General features: G+C 46.5%; 1 protein-coding gene across 1 annotated transcript; it reads right to left on the bottom strand.

Moving 5' to 3' along the window:
• Positions 1–286: 286 nt before the first annotated feature.
• Positions 287–14,391, bottom strand: Ivd (isovaleryl-CoA dehydrogenase). Its single transcript, XM_020185194.2, has 12 exons — positions 14,190–14,391; positions 12,052–12,141; positions 11,822–11,873; positions 9,417–9,586; positions 8,692–8,785; positions 8,354–8,490; positions 6,802–6,898; positions 5,033–5,126; positions 4,360–4,441; positions 3,555–3,659; positions 3,376–3,448; positions 287–2,250 (listed from the first exon to the last, which is right to left on the bottom strand). Exons 1-12 carry the CDS (start codon positions 14,379–14,381, stop codon positions 2,117–2,119), a joined length of 1,320 nt encoding a protein of 439 aa, XP_020040783.2. The 5' UTR covers positions 14,382–14,391; the 3' UTR covers positions 287–2,116.
• Positions 14,392–23,577: the final 9,186 nt, after the last annotated feature.

Raw genomic sequence — 23,577 nt, 5'->3', positions numbered from 1 at the left:
GCACCGATGTGCTTCACATAAGGGTCAAGAGGTCAATCAGGTTTTTAGTTTGCTCTGTCACTGTTACTCAGTAGGACAGCCTTGATGATTTATAGATTTAGCTCAAGGTTCTGGAGGCTGAAATCCAAGTCAGGCACCAGCACCTAGCCAGTCTTTTTGCTGCATCCTAACGTGGTGGGGGTTGGGGGGTTCACCTGACAGAGCAGGGATGCCAGCTTCAATCCCCCCTTAGAAATCCACCTAGTACTACAAAGATCCCATCCTCAGATACTTACTGACATACAACTGGAGATTAAAGTTTTAATACATGAACTTCTGGGAGACACACCCCAAGTGGGCAGGGTTCCAGCCAACAGGGACAGATGACACATAGCATTCTGTTATGCTTTCAGTGTCCCCAAACTGGTCATTCCAGGTACATGTTTTAGCTACATTCATGAGCATCGAATGGGGCAGGAAGATGAAGTTAAGCGACAGCCAGGAGCCCCAGGTCTTGCCCTGAAGATGGGTCTGGACTAGGGTTGGCCAGGAGCTAACCCCATCTGTCTCAAGCCTCAGGCTGGAAACAGCACTTGGCTATAGGCCAGAACCAAAAGCCAGTAACAGATGCTGCTGGGCTGAGAGCCAAGAAAACCAGGTTGTCTTGTGGGAATGTACAATTGGTGGAGCAACTGAGACCTGTCCCTCTCAGACCCTGTACTACCGATGAAGCTGTATAGTGGGACCCCAGGCTGAATTCTTTGAACCCCCCCCCCCCATTTCTGTGGCTAGCACATCTGGATCCTAGCTCCGGTTATGACCTTGAAAAAGTCAAGTGGTCTTTAAAAAAAAAAAATGAAAACAAAACAAAAACTCATAGATGTGCTGGGTGTGGTGGTTCACACCTGTAATCCCAGCACTTTGGGAGGAGGATAGTGAGTTCAAGGCCAGCCTGGGCTACATAGTGAGACCATGTCTCAAAAACAAACTCAGGGATAACTTCTAGAAACTTATAAGGTTCTTTCTAAGTCCAAGATCCTTCTTTTAAAAATCAGTGAGAGAGGGCTGGGGTGTAGCTTGCCTAGCATGCTAAAGGCCCTTGGTTCAACTCCCAGCACGACCCCCCCAAAAAAACAAGAAAAAGTCACTGCAAGATTTGGGAAAGGGAGCTGAGATTTACCCTATACTAAGATTATTTCTACCCTCCTGTCTCATTACCAAAGAGGAGGCTGGAGGGCAAAATAGGACCTGGGCACTATCCCAGGAGTGCTGGATGAGCAGGCGGCAGTGACGGGTGGACAGCTTCTGCACAAAGCTGCATCAGGAGCAGATAAATGGGCTTGCTTCACAATACGTTTAATACAAAATGGCAGCCGCTGTGCTGTTGTAACAAAATTAGCCATAGGGTGTCTAGAGAAATGTACACAGGCAGCCTTGACTGGAGATGTGCCCGGCACCCCAGACCAGCTTAGGCAGGGCCTGTGCCCACTGTCCAGTCAGCTGTTGGAGGTCACATGATCAGGACCAGCTGGTGCCCATGGCAAGGTGGTCCAGAAGGGAGGTTAGTGTGAGATAATTCTCCACAACCACACTGCCCATGCCCCACCATTGCCTCTGACACACAGGTGTTTGCAAGCTGTGTGTGGGGGGTAGGGTCCGGAGGTGTGTTATTTAGCTTTTTTCCCCTAGAAAAGAGTCTGCCAAGTTTGAGTAAAGGGAGCGAGGCGAGGCTTCTGCTGTTCTTGAGCAGAGGGCTCCCTGACAGGGACTCACCCAAGAAAATGGGTGGCCACCTGCAGGACCCCACGTGCCACTCCAAGAGGGTGGCAACATCAGATTCCAAAGTTGGAGAGCAAGGACACAGTCACCAGCCCTCCCAGCAACCCACAGAAAAGCCAAAACGCTTCCTGCAGAGTCCATGGTAGGTTAAGCTTTCCTGGCTGGCTGGCTGGCCCGGCTGTGAGACCACAGTCTTGGTGGCTGGCTTGAAGAACTCAGCCTCAGGCAGAGGCCAGAGGGTGATGCAAGAAGGGCAGCTGAGCAGCAGGCCTGTCTCAGACAGGTGAGAGGGCTGCCGCGCCTCTGCTTCCAAAGAAGGCCTCTAGGAGCTGTGACCAGGGGGTGTCAGGTCTTGGGGCTAGTGGAATTCTGCATTGAAAGCTCTGCCGATGACTAGCCGCCTCACCTCACTGGTCCCAGCCCCGATCTCATACAGCTTGGCATCTCGAAGAAAGCGGCCCATGGGAAAGTCGTTGATGTAGCCATTGCCACCTGCAACCAGGGTGTGGGTAGAGAAGAAGGGACAACAGAAGTGATGGGCAGTGGAAAAAGAACAGAAAGCAAATGGAAGGCTAAGCAGTCACCCCTCACTGCCTTCAGGGGCTGGTTCCAGGACCACCCCCCACCACAGATACCCAACCAAAACCGTGGATGTTCAAGTCCCTTACATAAATAGGTGAAGCATTTGCTATAGCCTGTGCACACCCTCCATATACTGTTCTTGTCTTTGCAGTGCTGGGGATCAAACCCAGGGCCTCACACATGCTAGGCAAGTGCTCTTATCACTGAGCTATAGCCCTAATCTATACTTTAAGTTATCCCTAGTTTACTTATAATACCTAATGCAATGTATTTAAAGCCACTTAAATTGTTGTTATACTGAATTGTTTAGGGAATAATGACAAGAAAAAAGTCTACGCTCAGTACAATTTTCTTTGTTTCTTTTTTTTTTTTTGGTTTTGGTTTTGGTCTTTTTTGAGAGAGGGTCTTACTATATAGCCAGCCCCACCTCAGCCTCCCAAGTGCTGGGGTTACAGGCATACACTACCAATGACTGGCCTTTTCTGAATAATTTCAATCTGAGGTGGTTGAATCCATGATGCAGAACCCCTGACTATGAAGGGTAGATTGTGTAGAGAAATAGGCAATGAGCAGAGGGACTGATTAAGGAGAAGCAAAAGTAGTGAGAGGTGGGGCTTGGCCAGTACCTTGGGGGGTAGTGGGGTGGCAGGGAAGGTGTTGGGTCTGGAAGGCCACCCAGAGTGCCGAGGACACCAGGCAAAGAAAGTGCAGAACCACTGGTAGACATCGACAGGGGAAAAGCAGAGAGCGGATTGCAGAGCTAGGATTCCAGCCTAAGCCATGTGGCTCAATTCTGTGTCCTTAATCACTGCTTGGCTGTTCTACCTGAGGCAACTCTTTCCACATTTCTAGCATCCATAGAGCAGGTGGGGAGGATGACAGGGAATTGCTGAAGGCTGGAACGTCTGGGACATTAGCAGTTTTCCCATTCCCTTCTAACTGGTGCAGACAGAACCTAGAGGGGCCACCTGGGTGTGGCCAGCTTAAGCAAGGAGTAGAGACAGGCCCTAAAAATGGGGAGAGGGTGCCACTCACCCAAACACTGAATACCATCCAGGGCAACCTGTGTGGCACACTCAGCTGAGTAAAGAATCACACCGGCACAGTCCTGTGGGAGGAGGCTTGGCTCAGCAGGGCCCTGCCAGGCATGCAGGAGCCAGTAACAGCAGACCGCTCACTGCCCCACCTCTCCTTCCTTGGGAGCTGACTCTCACCTTGGCAGTGCAGTGTCCTTCATCGCAGGCCTTGGCAACGTTGTAGACGTACTGTCTGGATGACATGAGGCGGATGTACATGTCAGCCATCTTCCCCTGCATCAGCTGGGCGTAAAGGGAGGTCACAAATCAATTAATTAATTACCAAAAGCAGGTCAGCAGCAATGGCTATGGGATAGCCAGGGAGGGGGAAGAAAGGCACAGAGATGAGACAGGATTTGCCTGGGATGACAGAGCTCTGGAGGTTAGGTGGGATAGCCTCTCAACTTCTGCAGCAACTTCAAACCAGAAGGGTCAGATGAGAAGGGCTGCTTCCTCTCTTCCAAGACCCTCACTATCTGCACATTTCAGCCTCACAAGGTCTAGTTCATTCATCTCAAAGAGAAATGCATAGATCAGTGTGATGGACTTTTTTAAAGACTTACAAAGCAAGGCTGCGTGCCAAAGCAGCGGCATAACAATCATTCAAACTCATTGTGCTAGAGAAAGGTGGTAAATGTCCCACGGTGCATATCCTGCTTCCTTATTTTTTTCTTTTTTGATGGTGCTGGGGTTTGAACTCAGAGCTTCATGCTTGCTAAGCAGCAAGCCACTTCACCAGCCCTATCTTTATGAAGAGTTTTTTCAAGATAGGATCTTGCGAACTATTTGTCCAGACTGCCTTCGAATCACAATCCTCCTGACCTCTGCCTCCTGACTAGCTAGGATTACAGGTGTGAGCCACCAGCGCCTGGCTTACTTCCTCATTCTTACAGAAAACTTTAACCCAATGGAAGAAGACATTTTGAGAAAGTAGTCCACTCACCTGGAAGTGGCCAATCTTCTGGCCAAAGGCCTCCCTCACGTGCAGATAGGGAATGGTGTGATCTAGGACAGCCTGCATGATCCTGCAGGAAAGGAAAAAGACACCATAGAGGCGTGTCATTGTCTCGCCACTGTCAAGTGGGGTGGCAGAGTGCCAGAAAGGCCTGCGCGGAGGGAGGGAAGCTTGGCAAGATAAGGAACTGGTGCCACAGGGAGGAGGCAAAGGAGCCTAAGAAACTCTTGTCACCCCTGCCCAGCTGTGGCACTGCCTGCTCAGCACTGTGTCCCGTCCTTTGAGACCACAGGTGGGATTTGCAGGACCTCTACAGTGGGAGTTAGAGACTAGCTTCTCATTTCACACCCACATTGACTAAGCAGAGTTGTTCCTCAGGCCTGTTTGTCATATGATGTCATTTCTCTTCCGTGGAAAAAATTAAACGTATGAGGAGGTTCTTTTTGTCTCAAAGATTTGGAGCACAGAGGCAGGAGGTGGCTCCTGGTGGCTCCCAGTGGCAGGCACTGCTTGGGATGATCCCACCTGCCAAGAAGGCTACAAGAGTTCAGGTCCCCCAAAGCCTCGCACTTACCCAAGAGCCCCCCCAGCTCCCTCGCGCTTACCCACAGGCTTGCCAGCTCCCCAAAGCCTCGCCAGCTCCCCAAAGCCTCAGACTCACCCAAGGGGCCCGCCTGCCAGCACCAGGCGCTCCAAGTCCAGCCCGCTCATCAGCACGTAGACACCCTTATTCTCATGGCCTAGAGTGTTCTCAGCTGCCGGGATAAACGCTGGTCAGAGGGAGAAGTGCTGTCCACAGCCCCTTCACTTTTATAAAAAGTACTAGGTTTGATGATGTAGCTCTCACATGAGGCACTAAAATGTTACTTGACCTTCAACCAAGGTTCCAGGTGAGAGAAAAGGATCAAGTTTCCCATTTTCAGCCAGAAGTGAAGTTTCCAGGACTCCCACACCATCCACAGCACTAGACACAAAGCCCCACGTTGTTAGATCTTTCCCCTCTCACCCAGGACTCCCTTGGATGGGAAACGAAGGAAAGCAAATTGGCCTAGAAGTCACCCTATCCTCCCCAGTTCTTCCTACACCTGTCTCTATACAGCATCCAGGGAATGACTCTCCCCCATGTTGTTGGCTGTGCTCCAGTGTCACCTCCCAGCAGGGTGGTCCATGAAAGCTGCTTTGTCCACGAGATGGGCCATTCAGTGCTAGGTGTCAGAAGCTGCTGAGCACCTGTCCTCTTAGGAAGCTAGAACACTGGATGGCTTTGGGAGGTGTGGGCAGGAAAAAGCACAGAAATTTGACACTATTCACCTGTGTTTAGTGCTGCTGGCTGAATTTTTTCCTCTCCACAAAGAAGGTCTGCACAGATTCCCCCTTTCTAGATGCTCCTGTGATCACAGCATACTTTTCTGGGATAGTTTATGGCCGACACACAGAGCAATCCTAACTGGAGACCAGATCCATGGCCTTGGTCTCCTACATGATGGGTGTGCTGGTTTTCCCACAGTGCTACACAGTGTCACATTTTCAGCCACAACTCAGGGACAAAATAATTCTGAAATCAAATCGATTCTCCTTCACCGAGTCTGGCTGCCATCAGTTTATTGAGGTTTTTTGTTTTGTTTTTTTTCTTTTAGCATCATTAACGAGCATAACACAGTGCTGTGGTTTGGATATGAATGTTCCCTGAAGGCTTGTATAGTGAAAGCTTGGCTCCCAATGCAGCAGTGTTCAGAAGCAGGGCTTTGGGAAAGTGACTGGATCATGAGGACTGACCTAATCAATGGATTAATTCACTGATGGATTCATATTTGATAGCATTATTGGGAGGTGATGGGGACTTTCAGAGGTAAGACCTAGTTGAAGGAAATAGGTCACTGGGCATTTTCTTGGGGGGCTATACTTTGTCCCCAGCCCCTTCCTGTCTCTATTTCTGGTTCCTGGACACCCTGGGATGGGCAACTCTGCTTTATCATGTCCTGTCATGATGCTCTGCCTCACCAAAGGCCCAGAAGCAACAGAGCCAGCCCGCCATGGACCGAAACCTGTGAAACTGTGAGCCAAAATAAATTTTTCCTCCTTTGTACTGTTTCTTTCAAGTATTTGTCCTAGTGATAAGTCTGACTAACACACATAGGCTGTCCACGCAAATGTACAGGAAATCCAAAGGACGCTAGTAGGCTAGGGTCTTACCTTTTGCCTCCAGCTCCTATATAGGAACCCCAGGTAGAGTGTGTCACTCACACAGAAGCACCACCCTTCAACTTAGCAGGTCAGGCATACAGCTGCAGGGACTGTGACCAAGGACAGCCATTCAGCAGTCTCATGCCCATAGTCTAGCCACATGTCACAGAGCAGCTAACAATGGTGAGCCTGTAACCAGTTTAAGAAGGGGTCAGGGCAGAGGCTCTCCATTCTCAGAATACTTACCAGGAATCTTGCAGTCTTCAAAGATGAGCTCACAGGTGTTAGAGCCCCTCATCCCCAGCTTGTCTAGCTTCTTGGCAGTGTTGAAGCCAGGCATACCCTTTATAGGAAACCAAAGGAGGCCCTGGTTAGACTTGCCCACCCCGGGGTGAGGTGGGGGGCTACTAAAGGCAAGGCCCCTTACCATTAGCTCCCTGTACCTGCCTGACACACCAGCATCCCACTCTTAAGCACCCACTCCAGATGCAAAACTGCTCCAGCCCTCACACCCATCCTGATCTCAGCCTCTTCTGTGGCTCTCTTGCTTTCTCCCTATTCTCACAGGAGTTCTTTCTCAATGAAACACTAAGTTCCCAGCCCCCTCACTCTTCCCAGATTTGTTCCCCTCTCCCAGGAACATCACTCCCAAGATACTCTCACCAGCCACTCAACTCCTCTGCCTTGTTTTTTTGCCATTTGTCCTTAATGGAGTCCCACCTAGGATGAATTCAACTACCTTTGACCTGGGTGACTTGGATGCCTATATGTGGGCAAGTACCCAACAGAGTGCAGACACCTATTGCACACCCTTTTCTCCCACCCAGACCCTTTTAGCTTCAATCCTAGTCAGTTACTTTCCCTCTGCAGGGTGCTGGGAACTTCTGTGACACCCATTCATTAAACTTCCTCCATGCCCCACTGCTGTGGTCCCCAGCCCTCAAGGGTACTCAGCCTCTTCCTTCACGGTCATCAGGTAGAACCCATCTTTACCCCTACTCAACTTGTAATTGTGTTTTGTCCACTAGTTTTCTCTCTCTTATTTCCTTTCTCTTTATGAAAAATTTGCTGTTTTCCATTCTTTTTCTTTTGTTTTTGTTTTTGGGTGGTACTGGGGTTTGAACTCATGCTTGCTAGGCAGGTACTCTATCACTTGAGTCACTCTGCCAGCCCTTTTTTGTGTTGGATATTATTGATAGGGTCTCGCAGACTATTTGCTGGGACTGACCTCAAACAAACCCTGATCCTTCTGATCTCTGCCTCCCAAGTGGTTAGGATTAAAGACATGTGCTACCAGCGCCCAGCTGTTTTCCATTCTTAAGAAAAACCTGGAACTCCCAAGTTTAATTCTAACTCCTGTTCTATCTCCTCCTTGCTTCACTGTCAAGACTGTAGAAGGGGTGACTTCATCTCCTTTGCCTTCTCGCCCATCTCATCTGACAGTCAAATCTAGTGGTCTCCTTGCAGTAGTCCTCTTCCTAGACTTCTTTGTACAGCCAGACTCTGTGGACAGCTCAACCATCTTCAGTGCTTGGGAATTGAACCCTGGGCCTTGTACATGCGAGGCAAGTGCTTTACTTCTGAGCTACATCTCAGCACTTGACTCAGCTTTTTGGCCACCTCTTTTCAACTTTTCAATCTCCTTTGGTCTCTTGCCTCCCCACCCCACTCCTGCCCCAGGAACAGAGAACACACATGGATCTTACTCTTGATCAGCTGAAAGCAGCTACCTGTTACTATTGCCAGGGGGCAGAAGCCTCTTGGAACCACCCTCCCAACACACACACATCGCCCTCACCTTCTCCACGATGAAGGCTGTGATGCCCCGAGAAGCTGGTCTCACGGCCACATCTGTCTTGGCATAGACCACGAGGACATCAGCGTCAGGGCCATTGGTGATCCAGAACTTGCTGCCATTCAGGACATAATGATCTCCTAAGGGCAGGACACAAGCTACTTGCTCAAGCTGGCTTGGCCTGTCTCAGCCAGTCAGTCCACAGCACTTCTGTGGAGCAAGAAGCTGCCCGGCTGAGAAACCCTGCTCGAAGCCCAGCAGAGACGCAACAGTAACTCCTCCACTCTGATCAGGTTTGTCCCTCTGCCCGTTTCCAGCTCCCTAGCTGAAAATGGCCTCACCTTCCTTTTCTGCTTTTAGCTTCATGGAGACAACGTCAGAGCCAGCATTGGGCTCACTCATGGCCAGGGCTCCGATGTGCTCACCGCTGATGAGCTGCAAGGAAAACCAAACGGGCCTTATTATGACCTCGGAAGCACTCACTGATGCTGCCTCCTCCACGCCCTTTCAACTGCTCTCTCAGAGCAAGGTGTTGGTAAAGTCGTCGAAGGGAAGCCCAATAGCTACAAAGTGCTTCTCTTCCTTCCGCTCCCTCTTTTATTTTCCCCAGCGCAGGGGATGGAACCCAGAGCTTCACATGCTAGGCAAGCTGCTCTACCACTGAGCCACACCCCCAGCCCTGGGTTGTCTTTCTTTTTTTCTTCTGCCTTTTTTGCTTTTTGCGACACGGTCTTGCCATATTGGCCAGGCTGGACTGAGCGTCCTGGGCTCAAATGATGTATGTCTCCATCACTTAAGCAGCTAGGACTATAATATAGCACCACACCTCTAGCCTTCCGTTTCTTAAAGTTCTCTCCAAATGTTGTCTGTTTCCCGTTCAACTGGCCTCTCAACTTTTTGACTCAAGCATCTTCAAGCAACGCTAGACCCAAATACCTGGACGGTATTTGGTTTCATGTCACGGAAAGCAAGTCTGAATGGCTTCCACCGACAGAAGGTACCCTGTGCCCTGTGGCTGGTGGCTGTGTTGAAAAAAGCATGGGCTTCTTCACTCCCACTTCCTCACCTTGGGGAGGTATTTCTCCTTCTGGGCTTTGTTCCCGTTGCGCACAATCTGGTTGATGCAAAGGTTGGAGTGGGCACCGTAGCTGAGCCCCACCGATGCGGAAACCCGGGATATCTCCTCCATCACCAGCACTTGTTCCAGATAGCCCAGGCCGGAGCCACCATACTGAACTGAGAGCAGGGCAATGCAGGGGAGTAGGAAGGTGGCCAGGTTAAACTGGGACACTAACTGGCACCTTCACATTAACTGGGGGTGAAGAAACACCCTGGGTGCACGTATTCCACACTCTCCTAGCAAGGCTAACAGGTCACTGCCAGGACTGCTTATGAACCCACAGAACTGGGTTGGCTAGCAACTGCGGGTTGGCTGAACTATGATTCAAAAGACCATCCCTGACAAGTCAAGCTTTATCCCGGACATTGTAAATGAAGGCAAACAAAAACCTGAGCACCCACTATTCTCAAAGTGATAAAAGGACAGAGGCAGATGGGTGAATGGAGTCCAACAGAGAAACACAAAGGGGTGTGTAAAAAGCACCAAAAAGAGATGCAAAGCCAAGGATGTGAACAGGCCTGAGGAAGGTAAGATTTTATAGTGTAGCTTTGGAGCCAAAGAAGTGGCACTGGTCATAGACAGGACAGCCACCACCTGTGGGGACATCAGGAGGTCGGCTATACAGTAGCAAATGCTGACAGGGAATTTTAGAACGCCCCATTAAAAATTAGGACATTTTCCCTGACAGCAGATTCAAAATCAAAGTGGCTGGGTTATCTAGTGCTACTCCTTTACCCTCAATGTTTGGGTAAAGCTTGGCAAGGCACTATACACATGTTCACTCTGACCAAGAAATCACACTGCTCCAAGGCTATAAGGAAAGTGTGGCCTGACCACAACTCCAGGAAAGAAAGCACAAGTGCAGTTGACATTAGAAGCAGGCACCAGGGGCCGGACATGGTACATATGCCAATAATCCCAGTGCTTGGGAGGCAGAGGCAGGAGGATCATGAGTTCAAGGCCAGCCTAGGGCTACAATGAATTCCACGCCAGCCTAAGCTACAAATCCAGCTCTGTCTCAAAAGGAAAGAATGAAAGAAAGAGAGGAAAAAAAAGAAAGGAAGAGAAAATAAAAAAGAGAAGGAAATATCTATAGCCACCAGAACCATCACGCAGAAACCAGAACTCATATCTACCTTCAAAAAAAATTTATTTTTGGTGCTTGGGATTAAACCTAGGACCTTGTACATGCTACCAGAGTGTCTTGGCTTTCTTTTAAAAATTCCCCCTTGAAAGGGTTTTATCTGACTGACTTCCTTCCTTTCTTCTTTCCTTCTTTCCCTCCCTCCTTTTCTTCCTAGCGTAGTGCTAGGTATCAAACAGAAAATGGCTTTTTCTTTCTCTTTCTCTCTCTCTTTCCTTTTTTTTTTAACTCACATTTTCACTATACATCTCAGGCTAACCTCAAACTTGCTATGTAGCCTAGTCTGGCCTTGAACTCATGATCCTCCTGCCTCAGTCTCCCCAGTGCCAGGGTTACAAATCATCATTATTCTTTGTTGTTTAGGAAATAATGAGAAGACAAAAGTTCAATCATATTATATTCCTTCCCTACTCTAATGTCCCAAATGAATACAGGCCCAAGTAGGGTGAACTGTCCAGGGTTGGAGAGGGCTGGGGAAGCCAAAGGGCCATTTCTTTATTGTGCACTGCAATCCAGGCTCTGTCTCTCCTTCTGGAAGCCAACACCAGAGCCAGAGCCCACTGGCTCCTAGCCTTCCACCCCTGGACACAGTAGCAAGACCCACAGGGGACACTGGGCAGACCCAAGAGCCTATTAAACACATCATTTGGTCACCTCACCTGAAGGCCCACACAAACATCCCTGTTACCCACATCTGTCTCCCAGTGAGCTCCACACAGCTCAAGGATAAGGACAAGCTGTAGATAGAGACCTCAGGAAATACCTATAATGGACCTGACCTCCCTGCTTAGAGGACACTAGCTGGACAGAGCTTAGGAAGATAGCAGGAAGACCAAACCACCTGAAGGATGGTTAAGCATGCACACTTCATAGAGTGGGTTCAGTCACCAGCACCAAAAAAAGCCAAAAAGCATGCAGAGTTTAAAAGACCAAGTGATCCTAACGGAAAAAGAAACAAACAAAAAAATAGACCAAAAGAAAGAGTCCAAGTGGATCAGGATTCATTGGCCTGATCCCTTTGCCTCCTCAACATCACTAAAGATACAGAATAATATCTTCTTCTCTGGGCTCACAGTCAGAAGGTGCTTTCTCAGGTTCAAGAGTGAGGAGGCTCTGGGTGTTTTTCCCCTCCCTTTTTAATTTCTTTTGGGACTATGCTAAAGGGCACACAAGGAAAGTTCTCGTTAGGGAAAGAAGCTATACTCACCAGGGGCCGTGACGCCCAACACACCTAAGCTTCCCAGCTGCTTCCAAAACTCCTGCCAACAGAGTGGAATGGAGGGAGTTGTGAGAAAGCAGCCAGCCACATATGGCTGCAACAAGACAAATGCTTCAGAGAAAGGAGCTGCATTCTCACCGGGAGATGGAGGGAGCCTTTCCAGGCAACAATGCAACTCAGCCCCTTCCCAGCTGTCCCTGCCCCAGCCTCCGACTCACTCTCAAGTTCTTGAACTCGTTGCTCTGATCGATCTCCTGGGCCTGGGGAACCAGGTGCTCCTGAAGGAACTTAGCCAAAGTCTGGCGAAGCTAGAGGGAGAGAGGTAGACATATACATACCGCTGAAACCAAGGCATTATCACCACCGAGAGCACTGTCCCCGTTATGGAAGGCATATTCTGGGAACCATGCCACAAGTAACCTCAAGACAGAAGCTTAGAGGCCCCTCTACTTTATGATTCCTTAGAGAAGCTCTTTACCTTTCTTCCTCAAGATCCTAAGTGTAGTCAGCTTGAAGATGATTTTTATGACTTTATTTGTTTTGAGGCTGGGTTTCGCCATATTGCCCAGGCTGACCTTGAACTCCTGGGTTCAAGTGATCTTCCTCCTGAGCCTCAGCCTCCTGGGTATTGAAGATGATCTTTAAAATGCTGCCCACCTACATAAAATCATTCCATACCTTCCCACCATACTCAAAATCAAAACAAGCTCCTTACCCAGGCCTATAAAGCCCTGTGTCAGCTGTCTCCACTAGGCATTCCAGCCTTTCCTGTCCCTTTCTACCTTCCACTCACTGTGCTCCAGCTCCACCCACTTCAGTTCAGGGCACATGTCCTGAGCCTTTGACAAAAAGAGATCACTCAATGGATTAGAAACTCCCAGAACTGAACCCTAGGAAATCTAGGATTGAAGCCCTAGTATTCAGAGAAGCTCTCTGCTGTCTAAACATCCAAATTCTTTGGAGTTTCTGGGAGGCTATGCAACACTCCTAGAGTTACCTGACAATCACATTCCTGGGCATTCCTCTAGCCTTGCTCTAGGAAGGGATCTGGTTCAGTTCCATTTGTAATCATGTCTGCCTCTCTTTTTCCTTTCCTTCCTTTCCCCCCTTCCCTTTCCTTTCCTTCTCTTTCTTTCTTTCTTTCTTTCATTCTTTCTTTCCCTTCTTTCTTTCTCTTCACCTTCAAAATCATCTTTAGTTGGTTGCAAGAATACAATTAGGTTACTTGTTCCCATTTGGACAAATGTTAAACACCACCTTCACTACTAAATTGCTATATAGGAACATTATAAAATACAAACTATAAACGAAGATAACCTTTCCAGTGTTCAGATTAGTGCATTAAAACAATATTGATTTAAAAAGGCAAGTGAGTTAATTGGCAAATATCCAATTCCTTTATTTATGGTACAAAATGGTACTCAACATAAGCACTAAATTTTGTTAGGTTCTCAAAATCAGTATTGTGGGAAAGTTATGCCCTAAAAATAAGTCTGACCCAAAGATACACATGTAATCATTATTCCATACAACATGAGAGAAAGTAAATAATGGGCCACAAAAGCAGATAGTATTGTTAAGATGGTTTAGTGGAGTAAGTTGGGGTCTTTAGAATCTAAACAGAATACATATTGGCACCAGATAGTTCCAGATCATGTTAAACAATTATCGTAACTACTTTCCCTAGTAAACACCAGACTTAAATAGACTATATGGAAAAGCAATCTATGCCTGATATTTTTACGAGGCAATCTATAACAAACGTTTAATATATACATAAGATACCAGGACATTTGCATTGATTTTACGCAGAGAAAATAATGGTCTTAAAATCCAACAATAAAAGTGAAATAGATAATCTGTAATCACATCTTTCAAGTTTTTGTTCAATTTTGTGCTTTGGATCTGATAAGCTAAAGAATGATAGCAAAAGGCACGGTGCATTTCACAATTCCTTTAGTGTTTATTAAAGAAATATTCCCTGGTGATTATGACGATCAACTAGGTTTGAGAGCCATCGTCTTAGACGGGGTTCAAGTATAAATGGACTACGTACAGATGAAGGCCACAAGCGGTAGCCACCACCGATCCTCCACTAAAACACCAGCAGCCTTCCAAGAGCTTTCTTCCTTGACTCCTCCGATCTCCCTCTGGCAGCACTGTATTGCTGCTAACGCTTACAGATCTTTCCTCATAGAGGCGAGGATGAGGCCAGAGGCCCAAAGGCGGCAGGTCCAGTTTCCCGTCCTCGCCCCCGAGTGACGGGTGCACCTTATGCAAGTCGCATTAGGAGGGGACGCCGGACAGTAGGCCTTGGGGCCTCGAAAAGGGCCAGGAAGGGACTCCGTCTCCCTACCTGCTTCTGCTCCTCGCTGAGCCCGTTGATCGCATCGTCCACAGTCAACTGCGAGTGGGCACGGTGAGAAACCGGATCAGCGAGTGGCAGCCGCCGCGGCTGCAGCCTCCAGCTTAACACACGCCGCCCCAGCAGCCGAATCGCAATCGCCATCTCTTCCTTCACCCGCAGCTGGAGCTGCAACTGAGCCATCCTTTCCGGTTCTTCCAATCGGGTCACCGCCCTGGCCAATCGGCGAGGGGGCGTGTCCCCAGCGGCCAATCGCGTGCGGCAGCTGGTGGAAGGCTGCGATGCCCTTGGCAGCCAAGCCAGCCAATCAGCGGTGAGCGCCGGCATCAAACCCCTCTGCTGCTGGGTAAGCGTGCTTTCCGCGGCTGCCGGAGCTGGCGTCTTCCGTAGGCGAAATGCTTGTGGGTGGAAGAGCAAGGCAATTGTCTTCTGAGTCAATAATATAGTAGCTCCTTATGTTGAAATAGCGGGCTGTAACTGCAGAAGTCTATCTCCATGAGAAAGCAAAGTATTAAAACAGAAAACTGCCCAAATGCCCTGCCACTATCGATCAACAAGCCAGCGGGAGCTAAGATTGGGAAAGCCGCGGTGGTTGGAGCGTGCACGTTGTTGCGGCTCAGTAGTTTGCTTTATTATATTATCATGTAACAGGGTTTGTTGGCTTTGAGTCGTGTTTTGTGGGAAAGAGGTTAAAGAGTGAGTGCTCCTCAAATCAAGGAGGGCAAGGACCGCGGTCAGGAGTTTCCTCGTTATGGTTGGTTTTTTCCCTCTGGGGGTGGGAGTGCAGGAAGGAAAGGGGAAAGAAGGGCTTCTTCCGCTTTCCCCCTTTGCACGGTTTTCCTCCTCCGTGATGAGGCAGTGCCCGTGAACAGCTCATCTCAGGTGGGGTAGCGTCCTGAGTCCGGGAGTGAAGCCTTGCAGTGCCGTTATCCAGCTGTGGGACGGTGGAAAAGTCTTTGAGATCCTTTCAGTCTCTTATCATCTGTAAATTGAAACCAGCACCGCCCGCCTCAAAGCTAGTAGGAGGAATGAAAGAAACGTCACCTTTGGGCCCAGGAAGCGTAGCTCAGTGGCAAAGTATGTGCTTAGTATGCCCGAGGCCCTGGGCCAATCCCCTGTACCTGAAATGAAAAAAAATGAAATAAAACAACTTAATTATTTAGTGCGGTACTCAGCTCAGTGTTGTCTTTTTAACCATCTCTATCACTTTTACCCCACACTCTCTCCCCAGCTTCTAACTTACCTCCTACTCATAATTTGAAAGTTCTGCAGCCTGGAGTCAGTGGCTTACATCTGCAACCCTAGCTACTTGGGAAGCTGAGATCGGGAGGATCTTGGTTCAAGGCCAGCCCAGGGAAATAGTTCTCAAGATCACATCTCAAAAAAAAAAAAAACCAGAGCAAAATGGACTGGAGTATGGCTCAAATGGTAGAACACCTACTTTGCAAATATGAAGACGTGAGTTCAAACACCAGTCCCACCAAAACAAAACAGTTTTGAACTCTTGGACTTCCCTAGTGAGAACTCGACGACCAATTGCAAAACATTGCACCTCTGGTTCAAATTAATCTTTTAGATATTTTGAGATTGTCCTTGAAAACTGTGTGTGTGTGTGTGTGTATAAAGGCTGTGATTCAGCATCTTGACAGTTTTCCTAAGACTTCCCTCTGCAAAAATAAACAAACCTAGGCTGTGTGCCAGTGGCTCATGCCTATAATCCTAGCTATTCAGGAGGCAGAGATCAGGAAGATTGCAGTTCAAGGCCAGCTGGCCAACAAAAGCAAGACCCTATGTTGAACATAACCAACACAGAAAAGGGTTGGCAGAGTTGGCTCAAGTGGTAGGTAGAGCGCCTGCCTAGCAAGTGTGAGGCCCTGAGTTCAAACCCCAGTACTGCCAAAAAAAAAAAAGAAAGAAAAAGAGAGAGCTGAAGGCATAGCTCAGTGGGTAGAGTATGTTTTAGCATGTATGGGGATTTAAGTCCTATGTCTAATACCGTATGCACACACAATAGCAAATTAAAACCTGAAATATATTTGGGAAGGAAAGAATAATAAATGTTTGAGTAGATATTATGAGATAGAAAACAGATGTATAATAAGAAAGTAAATAGAAGAGCTGGGATGCCCTGCTGCTTAATCAGTGCAAGGCTCTGAGTTCAAACTCTAGTACTGAAAAAAAACTGAATCCAATATTACACAAAAAAGATAATAGTTGCTGGGGTGCTGGTGGCTCACACCTATAATCCTAGCTACTCAGGAGGCAAAGATCAGGAGGATCTCTGTTCAAGGTCAGCCTGGGCAAATAGTTTGAGAAACTATCTCAAAAATACTCAGTACACAAAAAGGCTGGTAGAGGGGCTCAAGTAGTAGAGCGCCTGCCTAGCAAGCATGAGGCCCTGAATTCAAACCCCAGTACCGCCAAAAATAAAAGACAGTAGTCAACTTTGATAAAAGAAAAGTTCTGAGATATCCAGAATGTAATTTCAAAGGACATGAGGAGGAAGGGGAAGAGAGAAAGTAAGTTAATCAGTAAAAAGTTGCAGGCAAAACCAACAAAGATAACTTATGTTGAAACCTTAACTTAAAACCCATCCCAGCCCACTTTTGTAAGACCTATTTGTATATATTATAATATATATTTATATATATGTTTATTCATTAAGAGAGATGGCTGGGATGAAGCACACTAGATATTAAAGGTGCTTATTTCTGATTAGCACTTTCTTTTGGAATGATTTAAAAACTTTTTATAATTTTGTTTCCTTCTTCAATAAACACTAATTTTGTTTTTTTGCAAGGAAAAATGAACAAACCACAGCTGACCACCAGCTTTGACTGGCCTTGAACCTGGATCCTTCTGATCTTTGCCTTCCAAGTAGCTGAGATTATACATATGAGCCACCATGCCTGGCTTGTTTTTTGAAAGAAGTGGGCCTCATACTTGAAATTTTCCAGCATCAGCCTCCTGGCGCTGAGATGACAGGTGTGACCACTACAAAACTTTTTATTGCAGTGATGCCTTGCTCTCGAGAATTTTGATTTAGGGGCCAATAGGGTGGCTCAAGTGGTAAAGCACCTACCTAGCAAGTGTAACGCCCTGACTTCAAACCCCAGTACTGCCAAAAAACAAAACAAAACAAGAAACCACACACAAACACACACACACACACACACACACAACGAAGAAGCTTTGATTCAGGTGTGGTGGTTTGTAATCTCAGCACTCAGAAGGCAGAAGCAGGAGGACTGTAAGTTCAATATTTGTGGGCCACAAATTGAGATCTCTCTCTCAAAAAAGTTTTGAGCCTGGCATGATGGTGCAAAGCTGTAATCCCAAGTATAAATCTAAACCCCATTATTTGGGAAACAGAAGGACCGTAAGTTCAAGGCTAGACTGGGCTACCTAGGAAAACTCTGTCAGAAGAACTAAATCAAATCAAATCAAATAGTAAACTAAGTGTTAGTGTGAGTTCCATAGGACATCCTAGAAAATTAACTGAACCCGATGAGAGTGAGAACCTTCATTTTCAGCTGTAAGTCAGGATAGGTGACAGCTGCTACTTGTGACACCTGAAGTAGGCAGACAGTGTTAGACAGAGCTCTTAATCTGTGGGTCTGAGTGAAACTCAGGTAGAGTGTTTCCATTGAGAATGACAGGAGCTCAGTTCATGTCACTAGAGAATTGGTTTAGGAAGACCCCCCACCCACCATGTCTTGTTCCAGTAGTGTTTCTGGGTTGAGTGTTGCCCTGAATGTTGGTAGATCAGATAAATAACTTAGATCCAGCTTGGGGACTTGGAACTTTAGCCTGAGTGACTCCATTTTGATTTTTATCTAATCTGTGCTACAATGGCCACTTGTAATTTTAGCAGACAGACACTTTACCATTTGAGCCCCTCCACCAGGCCTCCCACTTGTAATTTTTATTCAACAATTAGCAGACTTACTTGGGGCATTAGCGTTGCTTGCAGTTCCCATTGTTTTGGGCATATGGTCTGAACACATGGGTCATAGACTTCTGTGTTCTCATGGTCATTTTTCATTAAGTTTTTGTCATTCCAGCTGAAGAGAGGCCATTTTACATTGCTGGATGCAAACATTTAAAACATTTTGAAAGAATACAGCCCTCCAGGAAGACTACTATTATGACTTTAGGAGGACAAAACGAAGGCTATGGAGTATGCCCTTCCTACTGCTTGGATTTTTTGGGTGCATGTTAATTATACAGAATAATGGGTTTTATTAGATATTTTCATACATACATATTATGTGCTTGGAACATAATCACCCCCTTTTTCCTCTCTTAGCCTCTCCTCCCTTCCCCTTCCTCTTCCCTCATGGGCTCCTTTCTTGTTCCCCTACTCTGAAACGGAAAAAGGACCCTGTCTGAGGGCAAAGACAGCTAACAGATTTGGTATCACAGGTGGGATGTGGCCCAAAGAGCCAGGCTCCCCACCAAAGTGCCATTTCTTGTGAAGAAGAAAGCCACCACTCAGCAGTGATGGAACATTTGGGAGTTGATTTCGGGGGGTTTTAATATCCACTGTAAGTAAGACATGGAATTGGTGATGCCCACTCTGGGGGGCCTTGCTTCTGGGAGGTTGAGAGAAATCGCTGCTGCAAACTTTGGGCTATTGACAGGAACCTGGGAGCCAGTAGTCCTGTGAGGACCTTTCTGGAATCTTCCAGCATCAGGATTGGGCTTGGTAATGGCTGTTTGAGGTAGAGGTTAGGAAACTGATGAGTGGAGAATAATGGCTTGGATGTTGATAGAATCCATATCCCACGGCCGATGGCAACGAAAGAACTCCTGACAGGTGCCTGCATCTTGTTGCTAGAAGGCCTCAGGACCTACAGAGAATGGGAGATTCTGGTTTTCCCCATCCAGTGTGTGGGAGGAACTAATGACACCTAACCCTGTTTCCATGACAATCTTTCTGTTTCCCAGGAATGACCACCCCCATGTCCATGAGCCCCAATAAAAGCTCCATGTCTTGAGACTGTCAGGGCAGACACTCACTTAGAGCCTGCCCACTCCCCTGCTTTGAGGTCATGCTTTTGGCTTTGCCTTATTAAACCTGATCTCTGATAAGACCAAGAACCTTCTGGCCTGACTAGGTGGTCCTGGCAGCACTGTTATCATGCTTACCTACATATCTTGTCTAAATCTTGGTGTTTTCTTTTTCCTAAGAATTTTCTCCCTTGTTGTTTGTTTCCTTGCTCTCTAGCAGCCAGTTCTCAGATTTTAAGGTTGCTCATTTTAATCCTTTCTGATATAAGAAAAGTGGCATCAATGTGGTTAAGCCCATAATGGATTCTCAGGCTGAAGAATCCTGGATTTGCCAGGACACTTGATCTTCTGGGCTCTCACATTCGTTGAGCCGGCTCTGATCTGATAAAAACAGAAGGGTAAGCTCAAGGGAGGCTTCTTAGATTGGAGGGTCTGCTTTATAAGCACGAAGCCCTGAGTTCAAACCCCAGTCCCACCAAGAGAGTGAGAGTGAGAGAGAAAGTGAAAGTACAGGCATCCATTCCACTTCTTTCTCTTAGAATCTTCTTAGATAAGTAATATAGAAGGCCTGCTCGGTGAATTAGTTCTCTGACCAGAAAGGAATGGTTAACATCACAAAAAGCAGACAGGCATGTCACTAAACCCACAGTTTCTACATTTGGGTAATAGTAAAGCCACCCTAAAACCCATTGTCTCCATATTTGGGTGAGAACATCAAAACAGGTACTTGTTAAAATGATGAAAGTTTAGCAGGTGGCAGGACCAGTTACCTAGGAAAAGTTTACGCTGTATTCCCTGCTTAGTCTAGAAGGGATAAATATACCCAGGACATGGGTGCCACATTGAGCCTCCTGCTCACACCTCCTGCGTGTCAGGGGTGCTCCTTTCTCCCTTTCTAGTACTCTCTGCTTTACTAAATAAATCGTCACTAAACTTTCACCTTGTGAGTTTCCTTTTTTTTTTTTTTTTTTTTGGTGACATCTTTCAAAATGTTCTCCCCTTCTCTTTTATTGGGGAAACTTCTTCATCCCTTTCCTTTGTCCAGTGGTAATTTTTCTTAGCTCAGCATGCAGGAAATGAAGAGGGAAGAACTGAGGTGATTTTCTTGCCCCTGCAGTAGTACCTTAGCTCTCTCAACTGGGTTACCTTTAAAACTGCAGCTTTTGCTGGGTGTGGTGGTACACACTTGCAATCCCAACACTGGGGAGGCAGAAGGATCCAGAGTTCAAGGCCATGCTGGGCTACACAGCTAGTTCAAGGCCAGCCTCAGCTACATAGCAAGGCTCTGTATCAAAAGACAAAACCAAAAAGAAAAAAAATTCAAGGGGGCTGGTGGCATGGCTCAAGTGGTAGAGTAGCTGCCTATCAAGTGTGATGCCCTGAGTTCAAATTTGAGTAGCACCAAAAAAGTATGTGTATATATATAAAACAATAGCTGATAGAGCACTTGCTTAGCATGCAAAGACCTTGGATTCCATCCCAAGCATCACAAAAAAAAGAAAAAAAAAAAAAGAAAGACAGCTTTTGCCAGTGACTTGTCAATCACCATAACCCAAAGACAAGCACTTGCTCATAATGCAAGCTCACACTGGCACCCGATAAACCAGACCGATGGGGCCTCAATGCAAAACAGCAGAGCTTGCCTGACCTGAGAGCCTCTCACTCACAAGCCCGGTCTCCATGAGGAAGGCAGAAGACCTCAAACCGGTTGGCAGGGCCTTGCCTACCTTCCTCAGAGGTTGTGGAGTTTCCAGAAGTCTCTTTCCTTGCTTGCTAGATCCATCCAAGGACAAAATGACAATAATTTAGTCTATGTAAAGGCCTACTTGGCCTTACTTTCAATTATAGAATTCGGTGTTACCTCACCCCATAAAATAGCATAAATGTGCTCTGACCACAGAGATAAGGAAGTTGTTTTTATAAACCCAGAAGGGCTCAAAACAAGCAGAAACAGGAAGGGGATTGTTTTATTTATTTATTTATTTTTTGGAAGGTGGGGACAGCAAGGTAGAATAGCAGGAAAATACTGAATAGTTACAAAATATCAGGTTACCTCAGTTGACTTCTTTTGTATAAGGATCAAGGCAAAAGAAATTTTGCTATTGTGCCAATTGGGAAATTTGGCTGTTACCTCTGATTCCTGATTCCTTATTCAGATAAACAGTTTAGCTTGGTGAAGTAGAACTTCAGCTTGCATGATTCCAGGACTGCTTTGTGTATAAATAGTGACTATCTATCTATCTATCTATCTATCTATCTATCTATCTATCTATATTTATTTATTTGGCAGTCATGGGGTTTGAACTTAGGATCTCACACTTGCTAGGTAGGTGCTCTACCACTTGAACCACTGTAATCTTAATTTAACAGCAGCAATAGTTCTTGGAAAATAAGATCCAAAAAGTCTAATTTAAAAATCTTTTTGGGTGCTGGGAATTTAGCTAAAGTGGTAGAGAGTTGCCTGTCAAGTGTGAAGCCTGAGTTCAAACCCTAGCACCACACACACACACACACACACACACAAATCAAAGAAAATAATCTTTTGGGGCTGGGGTGTGACTCAGTGGATGAACACTTACCTAACATTCACAAGGCCCTGGATTCAATTCCCTACACTAAAAAAAAATCCTTTTTATAATGTACAAAAGCAGTGAAACAACAATCAGATGGAAAAAAAATCTAATGAGCTTTAGGGCAAGGCAAGAGGCAAATGCTTCTAATCCCAGCACTTGGGAGATGATTCAGAGGATTTCGGTTCAAGGCCAGCCTGGGCAAAAAGTGAGTGAGAGCCCCATCTCAATAAAACAAAACAAAATGTTACGTGCTGGTGGCTCATGCCCTAATTCTCGCTACTTGAGAGGCTGAGATTGGAGCATCCTGGCTGGAGACCAGCCCAAGCAAATAGTTTGTGAGACCTCATCTCCAAAATGGACTGGAGGCGTGGCTCTAATGGTAGAGTGCCTGCTTGGCAGGTGTGAAGCCCTGAGTTCAAACACCAGTCCCACCACACACACAAAAAAACCCAAGACAAAACCAAAACCCAAGTTAGCATCACTGCAAGTTGATATCACAACCTGCACTATGATGGGGCGAAGATAGCACTTATGTGGAATTCTTTCCTCCCAACCCATAGCCTTAGTCTAATCACGGGGAAAAAATAATCTGACAAATTAAGAAATACTCTACAAAATATCTGACCAGATATTATCAAAAGTCAAGGGAAACAAGAAAGGATTAAGAAACTGTCACAGAGCACAGGAGAGTTTGACACACGATGGCTAAGTGCAATGCGGCATCCTGATGAAGTCCGGAACAGAAAAAGGACGTCAGTACACAGACAGAAGGGCTGGGGTGCGCTCACTGGCAGAGTGCTTACCCAGTATGAATGGGGCCTGGGCTCCATGGGGCATCCCAGTAGATAAAATGGTGAAATTCAAGTGAAACGTACACCTTAGTTATAAGAGTGTACTGATGCTGGTGTCTTAATTTTGACAAATGCACCATGGCAACATAAGATGTTGACATTAGGGAAAACTGGGCGAGGGCTATATGGGAACTGCTTTGAATATTTTTGCAACTTTTCTGTAAATCTAAAATTATTCTGAAATCTATATACCTTTAAAACGATTATGACTAAATCTCTAACTTTCCTTCATACTTGTGGTGGTGTAAAAAGGCATATGCATTCATTTATTTATCATGCTTTTTTGGGGGGGGGTCAGGGTCTTGCTATGTAGCCCAGGCTTTTGATATTCCTACCTCCACTTCTTGAGTGCTGGGATTACAGATGTGAACCATCCTGCCTGGCTTTTGTTTTGGAAAACTCCCTTTAGGATTGAGTGGTTCTATTCATGGGTATCTATCCAAGAGAAACCAGGGCAGTTTTTTTGGTAGTCTAGACCTAGAAACACTATTAATCTATTAGCTAGAACTCAGGTAAATATTGATCCATTGAACAATATGACAATATTAATTAATTACACAGACATGTTGTGTTAAAGAAACCAAACATGTGTACATGCTGTGAGTCCATTTACGTGATGCTATGGTTAGGACAAGTTGTCCTGAAAGTTCCATGTTTTAAAGATTGGTCCCTGGGGTGGTGGCATGAGGAAGTGCTGTGTGGACCTTTAGGAGTGTGGCCTTAGGGGAAATCCTTAGGTCTTTGGGGGCGTGTCCTCAAAGGAGTTGTGAGCGCCTGTCTGGTTCTCTTTGTTTCCTCTTGGCTGAGTGGCTTGTTCTGCCCTCTCCTGGCAGGACGAGCTGCCCTTGCCCTTGCTTAAGTCCAAAGTGAGAGGGGGGGCCATTTGATATTACACTGGAACCTCCAAAAGTGTTATAGACGTGTGGCACCATGCCCATTATA

This window comes from Castor canadensis, chromosome 2 (assembly GCF_047511655.1).
Source record: "Castor canadensis chromosome 2, mCasCan1.hap1v2, whole genome shotgun sequence".
NCBI lineage: Eukaryota > Metazoa > Chordata > Mammalia > Rodentia > Castoridae > Castor > Castor canadensis.
This window is presented reverse-complemented; position numbering and strand designations above follow the sequence as displayed.